General features: G+C 43.1%; 1 protein-coding gene and 2 non-coding genes across 4 annotated transcripts in view; all 3 read right to left on the bottom strand.

Moving 5' to 3' along the window:
- Positions 1-14,045, bottom strand: part of LOC138949128 (bromodomain-containing protein 3-like) — a 76,353-nt gene extending 62,308 nt beyond the window's left edge. The window contains exons 1-12 of one of the 2 annotated variants that reach the window (XM_070320887.1): positions 13,478-14,045; positions 10,785-10,827; positions 9,211-9,426; positions 7,863-8,078; positions 7,206-7,472; positions 6,580-6,726; positions 5,604-5,846; positions 4,922-5,032; positions 4,240-4,341; positions 3,468-3,596; positions 1,983-2,186; positions 1,230-1,665 (exon numbers count right to left, since the gene is read on the bottom strand). In XM_070320887.1, coding sequence (XP_070176988.1) covers positions 1,230-1,665; positions 1,983-2,186; positions 3,468-3,596; positions 4,240-4,341; positions 4,922-5,032; positions 5,604-5,846; positions 6,580-6,726; positions 7,206-7,472; positions 7,863-8,078; positions 9,211-9,426; positions 10,785-10,814 — 2,101 coding nt within the window. In that variant the 5' untranslated portion in view covers positions 10,815-10,827; positions 13,478-14,045. The remainder of the gene's footprint in view (positions 1-1,229; positions 1,666-1,982; positions 2,187-3,467; positions 3,597-4,239; positions 4,342-4,921; positions 5,033-5,603; positions 5,847-6,579; positions 6,727-7,205; positions 7,473-7,862; positions 8,079-9,210; positions 9,427-10,784; positions 10,828-13,477) is intronic. The other variant, XM_070320886.1, reaches the window with a different exon arrangement.
- On the bottom strand, positions 2,605-2,741 carry LOC138949585 (small nucleolar RNA SNORD10). The gene has a single exon (XR_011450361.1). It is a non-coding gene; the product is annotated as a small nucleolar RNA SNORD10 (small nucleolar RNA).
- LOC138949582 (small nucleolar RNA SNORD10) lies at positions 3,158-3,295 on the bottom strand. Its single transcript, XR_011450358.1, has one exon. It is a non-coding gene; the product is annotated as a small nucleolar RNA SNORD10 (small nucleolar RNA).
- Positions 14,046-14,059: the final 14 nt, after the last annotated feature.

The raw sequence follows: 14,059 nt of genomic DNA, 5'->3' as shown, positions 1-14,059 counted from the left end.
CAACATGATGCTGAACAAAGACAGATTTCTGGCAGGCAGCAGCAGTCATTTTTCCCACTCAGATTTGTGAAAGCTTGAGTTCCGTTTTCTTGACCATTTAATTTTAAAATTATTTGATCTTGACAATGAGCAATATCTTCCCTCATCATAATTAACTTGATTTAATTGCTAACATTATTTGGAATAAACAAATTTCTTCCCGTTTTGTGCCAGGCTAGTACAGCATAAAGGGACTTGTTAAGGTAAACCTTTCGGGATCTATATATATATACGACTAGTGTCTGTCTGTCTGTCTGTTCGCGATGCACGGCCAAAGTTCTCGGTGGATCTTTTTCAAATTTGGACACCGCATTAAGCTACACCCCGGACACAACCTCATCGATGAGATATTTCAACATGTGCTCTCAGCGCGCAGCGCTGTTCGCGCTGAACCGATTTTGTTTTTGTTTTTTGTTGTTGTTGTTGTCGGGATCCACTACCAGTAACTCTTCCTTATCTTCTCCAGTGTTTTCAGCCGCGATTATCTCCCTTCCTCCGTGTGGCGTCAATCCATATTCCCGTTACTACTTTTAGAAGGTCCCTGCACGTTACTATTTTTAGAAGGTCTCCAGTGTTTTGCGTGTTTATCTCCTTTCCTTCGTGCGCCGGCAAAGCTGGCGAAAGCCGGGTCCCAGGCGCAGCCTGGTATTCGGCTCTACTTCTTCCCGGCGAAGCGGGTAATCATCTAGTCTTAAATATATCAAGGACTTGCCCCAACTTCCCAAAACTGTTTAACATAGCTCTTTGATGGCTCCCAAAGCAACATGCCAGGTAAACCACACTCTTAGCCGTCACAGGCCTACTGTACTTGTCACTACATTCCAGTTCATGGATGGAATGCAGTATCCAGGGCCATCTTACCAAATACTTTGGCACTCCATTATCATACAAACCACAGGTAAAAATCCATCAGAAAATGAAGGTGCAGACTGAAGATGGCATATCCAGCGCCAGAATAAACAGGAGGCACAACACAGAGCAAGACCAGCGCTTTCTTCTCTCACTTCACAACCACCTGCCACACGGGCAGTTAGCACACACACGCTAGCCAGGCAGCTGAGTGCTGTGCAGAGAATGAGTGAACTGACACCAGCACCCACACTGACAACACTCACACACACCGCTCATAACCAGAGAGGAGAGACAAGCTGCAGCAGAATGAGAGGCTGACACAACAGCCCTTCCCTTACCTGGCAGCTTGTTGATGTCCAGACTCAGCTGTCTCTTTTCATCGTACGACATGGGTTTCACATTGTCCTCGTCCTCACTGTCAAACGTCGGCAGCCCCGGTAGCGCCTGGCTCCCAGCGGTCGACACCTTGGCTTTGGAGGTCTTCCTACTGCTGGGCCGTTTTGACCGAGGTGATTTTGGTTTCTTGTTTTTCTTTGGCTTGGGAGTGTCTACAAGAGCCCCTGAGGGGGGAGCGCTCGGCACAGCACTGTTGGGCAGGGATGGCATGATGGGGGGAGGGGGCACCACTTCTGCAGTCTCTTTTTTAAAGTCAAACACCTCCTTCTTCTCTTTCTTTTTACGCTTTTTCAACTTGACTTGTTTTTCTCGCCTTTCCTTCATTTTTTCTAAATGTTCTTTTGTGAGAGCTGCAAGTTCTTCTTGTGTGGAGGACAACTGAAAGAAATTGTGAAATAGGATCATCACCAATTAGCACAGAGATAATAAAAAAAAAAAAGGTCATAAATCACAAAATACAATCGACACACAGAAAATGAGTAAGCAACAAGTACATACTTTGATCATAAATATCAATTTCAGATGCAGTGACCTTAAATCTATCACAAAACACATCAGCAATTTTCTGACTAACTAAACGCAGCACACATTCACTTATTAGGGGCAGCTTAATGAAATCTCTTCAGACTTCCTAGACAAATCAAACACGCACAACCTTGCACCACACAGACCAAACACTCAGAAAAAGCACTTACCAGCTGCTGTAACTCTTTAATCCTCTTTTCTCGTTCCTCTTCGCTGATTGTGCCGTCGTCCTGGTTGTCCGACTCTTCCTCAGAGGTCAGCATGGACTGCTCCACATCCTCACCCTTGACCATGCCGGACACGCTGGGCGGGGGAGTGGGGTCTGTGTGGGCTGGCTCCTCCGGCATCTTGGCAAACTTCAGCTCAAACACATCCTGCAAAACCACACCTTCTTGTCAGCTCCTTACAGACACCAAATATACCCTTGGCTGTGGTGCCTCAACATGTCGCTACTGGCACATACTTAATAGATCAGGCCATCTCATCAGCTCCTTACAGACACCAAATATACCGAACATGTCGCTACTGGCACATACTTAATAGATCAGGCCATCTCATCAGCTCCTTACAGACACCAAATATACCCGTGGCTGTGGTGCCTCAACATGTCGCTACTGGCACATACTTAATAGATCAGGCCATCTCATCAGCTCCTTCTTACAGACACCAAATATACCCGTGGCTGTGGTGCCTGAAGGTTTTGCTACTAGCAGTCATTTCATCAGCTCTTCCTTCCAGCTATCAAACAAACCCATGGCCAAGTTTGCTTCAGTCTTGAACATGCTTGTAATCAGACCTCAGATGGTAATTCATCTTCCTCCCAGAACCACCACTCACCAGCCCCCCACTGGCAGAACGCTAGCAGGGAACCAGAAAAGCAGTGGACGCCAGGAGGTTCAAATGACACGCATGATGTCCCATCTTACTCTTGTGGCCCCAAACTAAGCTCGCTTGTGGTCTCGCTTCCCAGCAAGCGGCTGAACTTTTAGTCAGATAAGTTTAGTCTAATTAGTGTTCGTCTGTGCACTTAAAAGACCACTGGGTTGATATACCTGTACGATTCCCTATCTAAGCAACCAGCTTCAAAACTTAAGTGCTGTAAGATCAACACTGGCTTAAACCATCCCTTAGTGTCAGCTCCTTCTTACAGTTACCTAACAGAACCAGAGCAGTGGCACCTAAAAGCTTTCTCTTTCGACATGAACTTTCCAAAAGCAAATGGCCAGTATCTCCACTTCTGACATGAACTTCTTTCAGCTACCGACCGTAACCATGGCCAAAATTTCCACTTTTAAGTTAAATATCATCCGTACCAGAGCAAATTATCTTAAATGTGCTTGTAATCAGACGTCAGATGGTAATTCATCTTCCTCCCAGAACCACCACTCACCAGCCCCCTACTGGCAGAACGCTAGCAGGGAACCAGAAAAGCAGTGGACGCAAGGAGGCTCAAATGACACGCATGATGTCCTCATCTTACTCTTGTGGCCTCTAGCAGAGCAGCCAGCTTCAAACTTTAGCCAAGGCACCAGACAATCAGAAGTGTAAACAAGGCATCTTACTTCCCAAACAGGTCTCTGTTTGAACATTACCACCCACTTTAGTCTCCAAGTCAGTTATAAACAGAGTTGAACAGCATAGTAAAAGCAACTGACCTGCAGCTTTCTGGCCATGATGACAACATCAGTGTCGGGAGCGTTGTAGCGGTAGCAGTTGGAGAAAATGAGACGCATGTCCTGCTCAAACTCTTTTGGAGTGTTGTAATCTCGCCTCTCCATTTTAGACTGCAAAAAGTTTCCACAAACACTCAAAAACACCTTCAAACAAGATAAGCAAATACTCACAATCTTTGTACGTACTATGAATTAGAAACAAATCACCTGTAGCTCCACAAATGCTGAAGCTAAGGGTTGTTCCCTACTTTCTGACCCACACCTGCCCCCACATTAACCTTGAAATTTGAGTAGGACCTAACAGATTTTGGTCATGCCAATTGTGTGAGGTTTTATAGATCAAACTTCACAAATGTTCAAGGATATTTTCATGTTCCATTTCAATTAAGATGCAAACTCAACCCCCTGCAAATTTGATGAGGGTCAAACAGACTCGGGCCTTACCTGGCGGTCTTCAACACGAACCAAAAAGTGTGCACAGTTTCAAAATCCAGTTTGGAAAAAATTTACAAAAATGATAGTTTTCTATTATTTGATATGATCATGACCACACTGTAACAAGGGCCAACCGGTTTCCAACATGTAGTAAAAGCCGTGAGAGTTTGAGCCCATGAATGATGAAGAAACATCTACTTTCAATAACATCCAAGACCTGGACTTAACTTTTGTTGTTGTCAGACGTCCTAACTCTGCTTATTACTAAGACTCTCCACTTCCCTGGTTTTCCCACAGGACCAAATGACAGAAAACCTACCTTGACGGTGCCCAGATCCATTGGCTTTTTGATGACGGTGAAATAGTCCTTCAGACCAAGAGCATCAGCATCCACTGGCTTGAGAAAGGGCCAAGCAATGGTCTGGAAAAGCAGCCAAACTTGCATAATAACCAGCACGTTTGCTTCCTGGCGATCACATTCACAGCAACATAAACAAATGCTTAGGCCCCCCCCCCCCCCCCCCCCAAAAAAATAGTCTGTTTACGGTAACCCGACCGACTCAATTTTTTTCGAGCGACCCTAGACTTTTTTTTGGCATTTGGGGAAAAAAAAATAAAAAAATCTTTAACGTAAAAATATGGTTTTTTGGAAAAAAAAAAAAAAAAAAAAAATCCCGACCTACCGACCCTATTTTTTTGGCCTATGTTACCGTAAACAGACCTCTTTTTTTTTGGGCCTTATTTCAACTAAGGAAAGTGGGAGTGAGGGTTGTGAGAAAGCAACCACCATGATGGTTTTCAAGAGATTTCCTTATAAGAATGCAGATTGTCTGTTTAAATTGACCTGCACCAAGGCATCCTGAGTAAGGGCAGTCTTTGTGTACATACCTGTCTTTATTATCAAGAACATTCTGCTTGTGAACTTAGTGGTTGCAAACAAGAACAAGTTAAGCTGGCAACCAATGGAGATATAACCGTGCTAAACTGTTTGGCAGACTGACCTGATGCTTTTTGGTGTGAAGCTCCTTGACAATCTGTGCACAATACTTGAGCTGCTCTGAAAGTTTGCCCTTCTGCTTCTTGCTGCTTCCCTGGGCCTGCAAGGTACAAGTCTAACCTAAATTAAAATCTTGTTAATCTTGCAGCAACCAAAACCAAATCCCTTAAAGTGTTAGTAATTGCTGAAAGCAGAGAAAAGCAGTGGAAATGAGAAAAGTGCAATATTATTATACAGATAAGATGTTAATTTAGTAAAGATTTCCTTACTCAGTATAACATTACAAATTTAAACACACAAAAATCTTCTTTGCAGTGATTCGACGACTTCAAAGTGCAGGGCACAGTAACTCTGGGTGGATCGAACATTAAATATCTCGAAACCGAACACGCTGTGAAACATTAGGCGCATAAATGTGAATGAAGGCTGAGGCTGACTGTCTGTGGTGTTACAGTTGACAACAATCTACACTCATGAGTGCTAAGTGAAGTGCTTGACAAAACAGACAAGATAAGGTTGCCCACAACCAGCGGTGCAAAGCCTGACCAACAGACGTCTGCTCCCCCAACTCCATGTAAAGCAAGTAGTCTCTCAAGTGTGGAAGAGAGAGAAGACTGACAGCAGAGCAGATAGGATACGGTAGAGTACATGCAGCAAACATGCAAGTTTTTATAAGATCAATTCACCTCTGAAGGTGTCAAAAGATGGCTATTTACCATCGTGGATACTGGAGTTCCCTGTTCTTCAGGCAAATCACGCTTGGGTTTCTTGATCTGCCGAACACTTTCTCGACGAGCAGGAGTTGGATGGGCATGGGTATTAATTTTTTCTTGCTCAAAGGACTGGTCACCATAATCCAATGGTGCCATCTCATTGGCGTAAGCACTAGGGGTGGTTGTGTCCGCTTTCCTTTTCACACCCTTTCTTGTCTGCAAGCACAACAAACATCAATACTAGCTTGCCACAATCAACACATTGCTTACTAAGTTTATAATTATCAGGTTACTCGCCTTAAAACCAATTTTTAACAGGCACAGATCCTTCATAGACTTTACTATGCATTAATAGCATAAAAACCCTGTCAACTGATGTAGATCAACAAGAGGATGTGAACCACTGACAATTTCATTCCTTAAATTTGCCAGAAAGATTGTCCATCTGAGTGGCCAGCGGAGGACGTTTTGAATTATCTAAAATAAAGTCAAAGCAACTTTTACATGGCGATTAGTACTGTACTATTTTGCTCTACCATAGTACATTTTTGAGTGATACAACCAAAAATGGATATCAAAATGTGACATTGAGCCCATGGCTCTTTTCGGGGTATAAATGCGAAGCGTTTTTCTTCTTGATTTGCAGAAATGTATGCGTACAGGGCTCAAACTACGAAAGCTGGAAACAAGCAATTTTATTTTAAGACAGTACTTTTCGTTCTTAACAACTTCTCTTCTTAATCACTTCATAAAAGTTGCCTAGATTTTTCAAATAATTAAAAACAACCTCTTTCTGCCCCTCGCCCAGACTTTAACAGAAAACCCTTGAACCTGAGCATATCAAACCCAAAAGGAAGTCCCAAACTCGCCACACACATAATGCAAAGGCTAGCAGCACACCTACCACAAGCCCCCTCAAAGAAGAAGAGCAAGAGAGAGCAATATCTACCTTTGTGGGTTGTGCGGGAGGAATGACCTGGTGTTCAGAGATGGCGGGCTGCACTGACTCCAGGTCCACAGAGGGGTTGAGGGACATGGCGGAAGAGCCCGCACCATAAGGGTTTGATGACATGGAGGAAGGTGGAGAGTAGGCAGTCTGAAATGGCAAAGCAAAAAATGCATCCTTCTGTGTGGAACAACAAAGCACACACAACCTGACTTCATCCTTTCACGCTATATGATGCACAAAAACTGACTGCATTCTGTCACTTTATATGATGCCAGTAAACTGTAGGAAAAACTGGCAAGGAAACTTCTGGTCAGATTGTACAAAGCTGCAGATCTCATATCACACAGTTTGGAAGCTCGACTGATGATGTGTCATGTCACCAAGCCATGAATCAGTCATCTCTACATAGAGAGCTGGGATTAAACTTGGGTGTTGGTCTCACCTCCATTGATTATGGATCAACCCACGGTCCCTTGTACAGAGACAAGTTGCCCTTGCCCAGGAGGTGTAAATGCTAACACGAGCGGGAAAGGAAGCTTTCTAAACCCCACTCACAACACTAACCTCATACTGCCTCACAAATCAGGAACCCATAAGATGTTTTCATGATTACTTCCTAACAGTACCTGTGTCTGGGAAGTGCTGTTGGAGTTGGAGGGCAGCTTGCCAGTGAGGGCAGCGGTAAGACTAGGCGGGGAGGAGGACTCGCCGCCACTCTCCATGTTGTTGGAAAAGGACTCCAGGGAGGGAGGTGCGGCCACGCCAGGGGAGGTGCCAGGTGTGGTCAGGGAGGTGGACCGCCTCAGCTTAGTGGCTGCAGCCGCCCGTGCTGCTGCTCCCTTGGCTCCTTTCTTGGCCCCCTTCTGTTTGCCGCTCTTAGTCACCTCAATCTCCTGCAGCCCCACACGCATTGGTTTTACACCACACATTCATCCAACATACACCTCTTAGATAGCTCCACTTGCATTTCTTTACAATTTCAACCAGTAAAACCAAGTGTAAAACACAGTGTTTAAATAACTCTTGCAAAGGAAACCGCTGCCAGGCATACATCCTACTGTTCATATGATTTAACTAAGATTCCTTCAAATAAATACCTGAAATCAGCAACCAATGACATTGCTGTACATTTGATGCCATGTGAAACAATGAAGAAAGAAAAGCAGGCCTTCTCAAGATTAATATGTATGAAAATCACCCAACCGTACATGCCTTGAAATTCTAACAAGCTCAGTTGACTATGACACTTTTCATAACACATTGCAAAGACATTGACACAGTACCTCTGTGGGCATCTTGGCCACCTTGAGCAGGAAAAGCTTTTCCAGCTCCTGTGCCATGACAGTGATGTCATCCCCGGGCTGATTGTAGACATAGCAGTTGGTGAACATGGTGTTGAAATCCTGGACGCACTCCTTGGCCGACCAGTATTGGCTGCCTTCCAGCTTCCTCTTGATGCTGCCCAGGTCCATGGGCTGCTTGATGATCTTGTGGTAGTCCTACAACAACACAGCCATAGCTATCATCAAGTCTCACCAAATGCCCTGGTGCAGCTGTCCCAAGGCTTCAGCTACGCAGCATTCCCAATGACTAATGCAACACCTTTAACAAAGCCTTTTTTCATGTTGAGATTAAACTTTGCAATTTTTTTTGGATCAGACACAAGACGTGACTAGAAGTAGAACAAGAAGGGCAAAGCCCATACGACTCACATGCTTGACCTTGACCTTTACCTTCAGGGTCAAGGTCAAATAACTAAACCTAGCAATGACATCATACACTAAGAACTGCTTTACACATTTTTCCTACCAAAATACATGTGACCAAGGTCAAGGTCATCCAAGGTCATGCAACACAAAGCTGTTAATTCAAGACATAGGAAGTACAATGGTGCTTATTGGCTCTTTCTACCATGAGATATTGTCACTTTTAGTGGTTCACTACCTTATTTTGGTCACATTTCATAAGGGTCAAAGTGACCTTGACCATGATCATATGTGACCAAATGTGTCTCATGATGAAAGCATAACATGTGCCCCACATAATTTTTAAGTTTGAAACAGTTATCTTCCATAGTTCAGGGTCAAGGTCACTTCAAAATATGTATACAATCCAACTTTGAAGAGCTCCTGTGACCTTGATCTTGAAGCAAGGTAAACCAAACTGGTATCAAAAGATGGGGCTTACTTTGCCCTATATATCATATATAGGTGAGGTATTCAATCTCAAAAACTTCAGAGAAAATGGAAAAAATAGCTGGTTTTTTAGACAACATTTATGGCCCCTGCGACCTTGACCTTGAAGCAAGGTCAAGATGCTATGTATGTTTTTTGGGGCCTTGTCATCATACACCATCTTGCCAAATTTGGTACTGATAGACTGAATAGTGTCCAAGAAATATCCAACGTTTAAGTTTTCCGGACGACTCGGGTGAGTACATACTCACTTTTGCTTCGCATGCGAGTCAAAAATCAAACTATGAGGCAAATAGCAAGCAAGTTTTTTCTTTTAATTATTCACTTCATGTTCAGTTGAGGTTTTTTTAGCATCCTTGTGGCACAAGCGATAATACATTCAGAAGGGCAACTCCAACCAAAAGGGTTCAGAACAAATTGCACTAGTACTACTAACCTTCAAGTGGAGCTTATCAGCGTCAACAGGGACGTGGAAGGGCCAAGCATAGTGATGCTTCCAAAGCGGGTACAGCACCTTCTTCAGCAGGTAGCTCAGCTGGTTGGTCAGCCGTCCTCTTGACCGCCCCTGTTGCGACGACGGGCCTGCGCCCAAAGACCCTGGCTTGGCCACTGGCTCATCATCCTCGCTGGCGTGGTTGTCAAAGTCATACACCTGCACACAATGTCCACTACGTCAGCATCAAGAAAATATTTCTGCAGTCAGTTTAAGCATTACAAAGTTGTTGAGAGTAGACTGAACATTCCCATCAAACTGCCTATCCCTCACAGGCTAGGCTTCACTTTGTCTCGGGCATATGTGATTTGGTCAGTTTTTACTATCTTCTCCATGCAGGGTCCCCACTGGTTTTTAGAAACAAAATTCCATGACTTTCCCATGAGCCTCAATAACATTTTCCATGACTAGATCCACAGGTCGCCATTTCCGAACACGCAAACTTTTTACGTCTTGTCACTACCAGTTTTGACACTGGCTTGCTTTGCACTGAATTTGAGTCAGTTTCTACGCAGTGTCTCTTCGACAAGCAAGTCAAGCATTTGCTACGCAGTCAGATTATCGGTAATGCTTGCTGGTCCTGTCATTTCACTAAACTGGACCAGCCACTGTTTGTATCCATCTGCACTTTCGTAAATTCCGTTTCGTAACCGTCACTGTGACTTGACGAACTGTCATTTTTTTCACCGCGATACACAGTTCATTGCGAAGATCTTCCTCGGTAATTCGTTCCAATTCTGCATACTTTTTGTTGTCAAGAAACAACTCGAAAGAAAGTTTCAAACTCATCATCCTCCATCTTGCTTGTCGAAGCGCTAAAGTACTTTATCGATGCAAAAACAAAAGCAGAAAACTTCGACGAAACCGACATGACGAGATAACGGAAGGAAGTGAGCCTCGCTTTGGCTCAAGTGCCGTTAAAAATACCGTTATTCTCGTATGCAAATACGAACGAGAAGTTGGTCATACGAACAAGCCTTGTGCTGGCGACGCAAATCGGGGAATGGCTGGGCAACGAAAATCGCCACTGGCATGCTAAAGGTTAATTTTTTTTCTTTCTTATTTTTGTTCAATTCCATGACTTTCCAGGCCTGGAAAATTAAAAATCAAATTCCATGACTTTCCATGACCTGTACGAACCCTGCCATGGCACCCATTTCCCTTGCATTCTGGATGACTGGGGACCCTTACAAGGCGGACAGTGAAGGGCGAGGGAACAAACAAGTGAAATGGCAATGCAGTGTCACTGAATTTGTAGTTTTGTACTTGTGCACTGATCAACGATCTCAACCCCCAAAAGGAAAATATAATTAGTTAAAGTACATTCCTACTAGATTATGTATGCCAGGATGAATCTCGTGGGTCAGACCATGACCATCTTCCTAATGCAAGACAGAATGCCCCCACGGTTGCTCAATGAACTAATATTCAGAAGAACAGCCCACTTTCACAGCTCCAATCCCATGCACTGCACCCCACCCCCCCCCCTTTTTCTATGTTAATAATAATATACTCACAGAGTTGTCCATCTTGGAGGGTGACTTCATATCACCATTAGACCTGTGTAAAACAATATTCAGTTAAGACATCTGGCAAAAAGAACTGCACCAAACAAAGGCCAAACAATGCTTGCATTAAACAATCCTCATTCCATTGAACTATTTTGATTAATTTTATTTCAACATGGTGCATTTTTGAATCAGGTGTTTGAATGTTCGAATGTTTTTGCCTGTGTTAGTATGCTTGCAGATTGTATTGATGTAGTGTTTGAGTTTCGTTGTTCACTTGTGTGCTGAATGCTGCTGCACATGCTTTTGCTTTGCTTTGTATGTATTATGTATGTTTGTCATTGTAAAGCGCTTTGAGAATGTAAAGCGCTCTATAAATCTCCCATATTATTATTATTATTATTATCTGCTCCCAGCTGGTTTAAGCTCAGCACAAGCTAACCCTGATAATGTCAGACAGACAAAAGCTTTTATTAACTCAAGTTGCAATAACTCAACAACATTTACCAAACCACACATACACAAACAAGGCTCTTTAACAAGCAGATATCAATTTCCTACTGAAAATATGACATCACTCTGAAAAATTGTAATCTCAAGTTGAATAACTTTTGAAAACAGCCGCCATATTTGCATCTGTATACCTCATATAATATCAGCTACTGTGACAAGGTGTGCATGTGGGGGGTGACCAATTTCAACTGATCCGATTTCTGTTCGTATCTTGCCATTTTAACTGATCTGATTTCTGTTCATATCTTGTGTAAGCTGACAGAAGGTTGGTAGGGTATGCTGTTTTGTGGTATGAGACATAGATAAAGAATACAATGAGTAGTTCCTGGTTATTATTATTTATTTTATTATAAATTTTTTTTTAACTTTAAAGGCATATGTGACCTCGAAAAAAATGTCTCAGGGAGCAATATTGTGTAAACTAATTTTTGCATGTTAGAACATTCCCTTTCACTTGCTTGTTCTCAGACTTGCGAAGGACCCAATTATAAATCAATGTATGAATAAAGTAAGTGCTGATTTGAGTTTTGTTTGTTTGTTCATGGGCTGAAACTCCCACAGCTTTTACGTGTATGACCGTTTTTACCCCGCCATACGCCGCTTTCGGAGGAAGCATGCTGGGTATTTTTGTGTTTCTATAACCCACCGAACTCTGACATGGATTACAGGATCTTTTTCGTGCGCACTTGGTCTTGCGTGTACACCGAGGAGAGTCTGCACACAAAGTTGACTCTGAGAAATAAATCTCTCGCCGAACGTGGGGACGAACTCACGCTGACAGCGGCCAACTGGATACAAATCCAGCGCGCTACCGACCGAGCTACAGCCCCGCCCTATATGAGTTTTCTGAAAGAGTTGTCTTCGTTGCCAGGGCATGATGCAATAATTACTGTTAACCAGTATCCCCTACCCAGGATAAGTTTGGGAGCTCTGCCCATAAAATGGCACAGCAGATTTGGGGGATTTCAAATAAGTTCAGGCATTCTGCCAACACAATTGATGGATGCTCCCCTCTTCTTTTTGAAAGACAATGCCTCTTATAGTGAGTATCATTCACTTTTCACACTAGCATGTATCAGTTTTGTCCCCACCCCAATTATTTGGTGTCTTGTTAGGTAAGAATGGGGGTTAGATGGCCTTTTGCTAGCAGTTACATGTACCTTTACCTATCCAATATGCCCACATGTGGAGGGCCAAACACTTCACAGCAGCCTGCGACAGTTAGGCTATAACACATGCAGCTTACACTTTACAGTCGAACAAGTCACAAATTGGCAAATGTCACTATACTCTTTCCTATCATTAGAGCAAATCCAAACACAAAGACTGCCAACATTAGAGCAGTTTCTTAATAATTTTAGTCCTCATGTATACAGAACAGCATTTAAGGACGCGAAGAAAATCATGACATTATAGACGTAAATGGTACTGTAGTGGCTTCAGTGTCCGAAATCTTCGCTTCTGCATAAGCCACAACATTATGAACCTTCATTATTTATTTAAAGAATAGGGACTCCTTGATGGATAGAAGCACAGCCTATCGATTTAACTGATAATAGATGCAAATTCCAGGAAAAAAGCACTATTTCCTACACGGAATGTCCAAAATCTAGTGCAATCTCTTGGCAGTGTCAAACCTTTGTTTATTCTGTGGTGAATGCCGTCTGTTTCAAGCGCGAAATGAGAGCTACCGACCCTGTCAACTCTACTCAGTAATGGAATACAGTCTGGCAAACTTTCGTGCCAAATAAACGCTAAACGTCGTACCTCACATTTTCACAGGAACGTGAAAATTCTGCGAAAAACTGTCGCTACGTGGTCAGTGACTCATTTTGCATGTGACCGACAAGGGAAAATGGCGGACACAAAGAGGTTCAATGAATCGCAAAGCGGTCAACGCAAAGAATGCCGATTGCCAGTGATTTTGCCATTACCTATGCTCAACATAACATTCATAATTCTAGGACACACACCAAAAATATATAGAAGACACTGAAAACCACATACCAAAGCTACATTTGACAGAGAAACGACACAATACAAATGTCGCGTTTCGACCTGACGCAAGCCGAGGTTGTTTATTGTCTGAAAGCGTCTAGACATGCGTCCGAACCGTTAATTCTACAACATACTCGTTAATTTTCGACTCATAACATAGCACAATAGATTCCTCGAGTAAAATGGAATACCTTTGCTGAACCTTGGGAGTCAAGTCGCATCAAATCGCCTATTTACGCCTCAAATGACTTTCAGCACACAGCGCGAGACCGTCCAGACATGGCGGCTGCCTTCAGAGGTATTCTGTGAAGATACTCTGTGAAGTTTTCACAAATAATCAGCCACAAAGTGTTCAAACACTAAAAATTACAACATAGTACCCTGCATTGACGTTTGGGACTTTCTGCTGGTACCCTTGCAGCGCCGGATGGCTCTTTGGGTCCATAGTTTAAGCTAGATTCACCGGCACACCATTGGCATTGGTCAACAGCATCCCACACTACCGCATACGATTTGGGCCTATATTTATAGCTTCAGTTTAAAAACGGTGGATTTGATTGGTCAGTTTCATCACATGATGGAAAAGAGTTGTTTTCTCAGCATTAATATATCTCATTTTCTGATGTGAAAGAAATTGTTTAGCTGTTTTTGATCTAACTTAACACAATACACACCACATCCATGTAATCAAAAGCTTGAGGAATGAGTATTGTGCTATGTTTCTTCGACTACGTTTCAACCACAGCCGACTCCGACAACCGGGTTGTGGTTGT

This window comes from Littorina saxatilis, linkage group LG15 (genome assembly GCF_037325665.1).
Source record: "Littorina saxatilis isolate snail1 linkage group LG15, US_GU_Lsax_2.0, whole genome shotgun sequence".
Lineage (NCBI taxonomy): Eukaryota > Metazoa > Mollusca > Gastropoda > Littorinimorpha > Littorinidae > Littorina > Littorina saxatilis.
The sequence above is the reverse complement of the archived record's forward strand: the minus strand, read 5'-3'. Positions and strand labels throughout refer to the sequence as shown.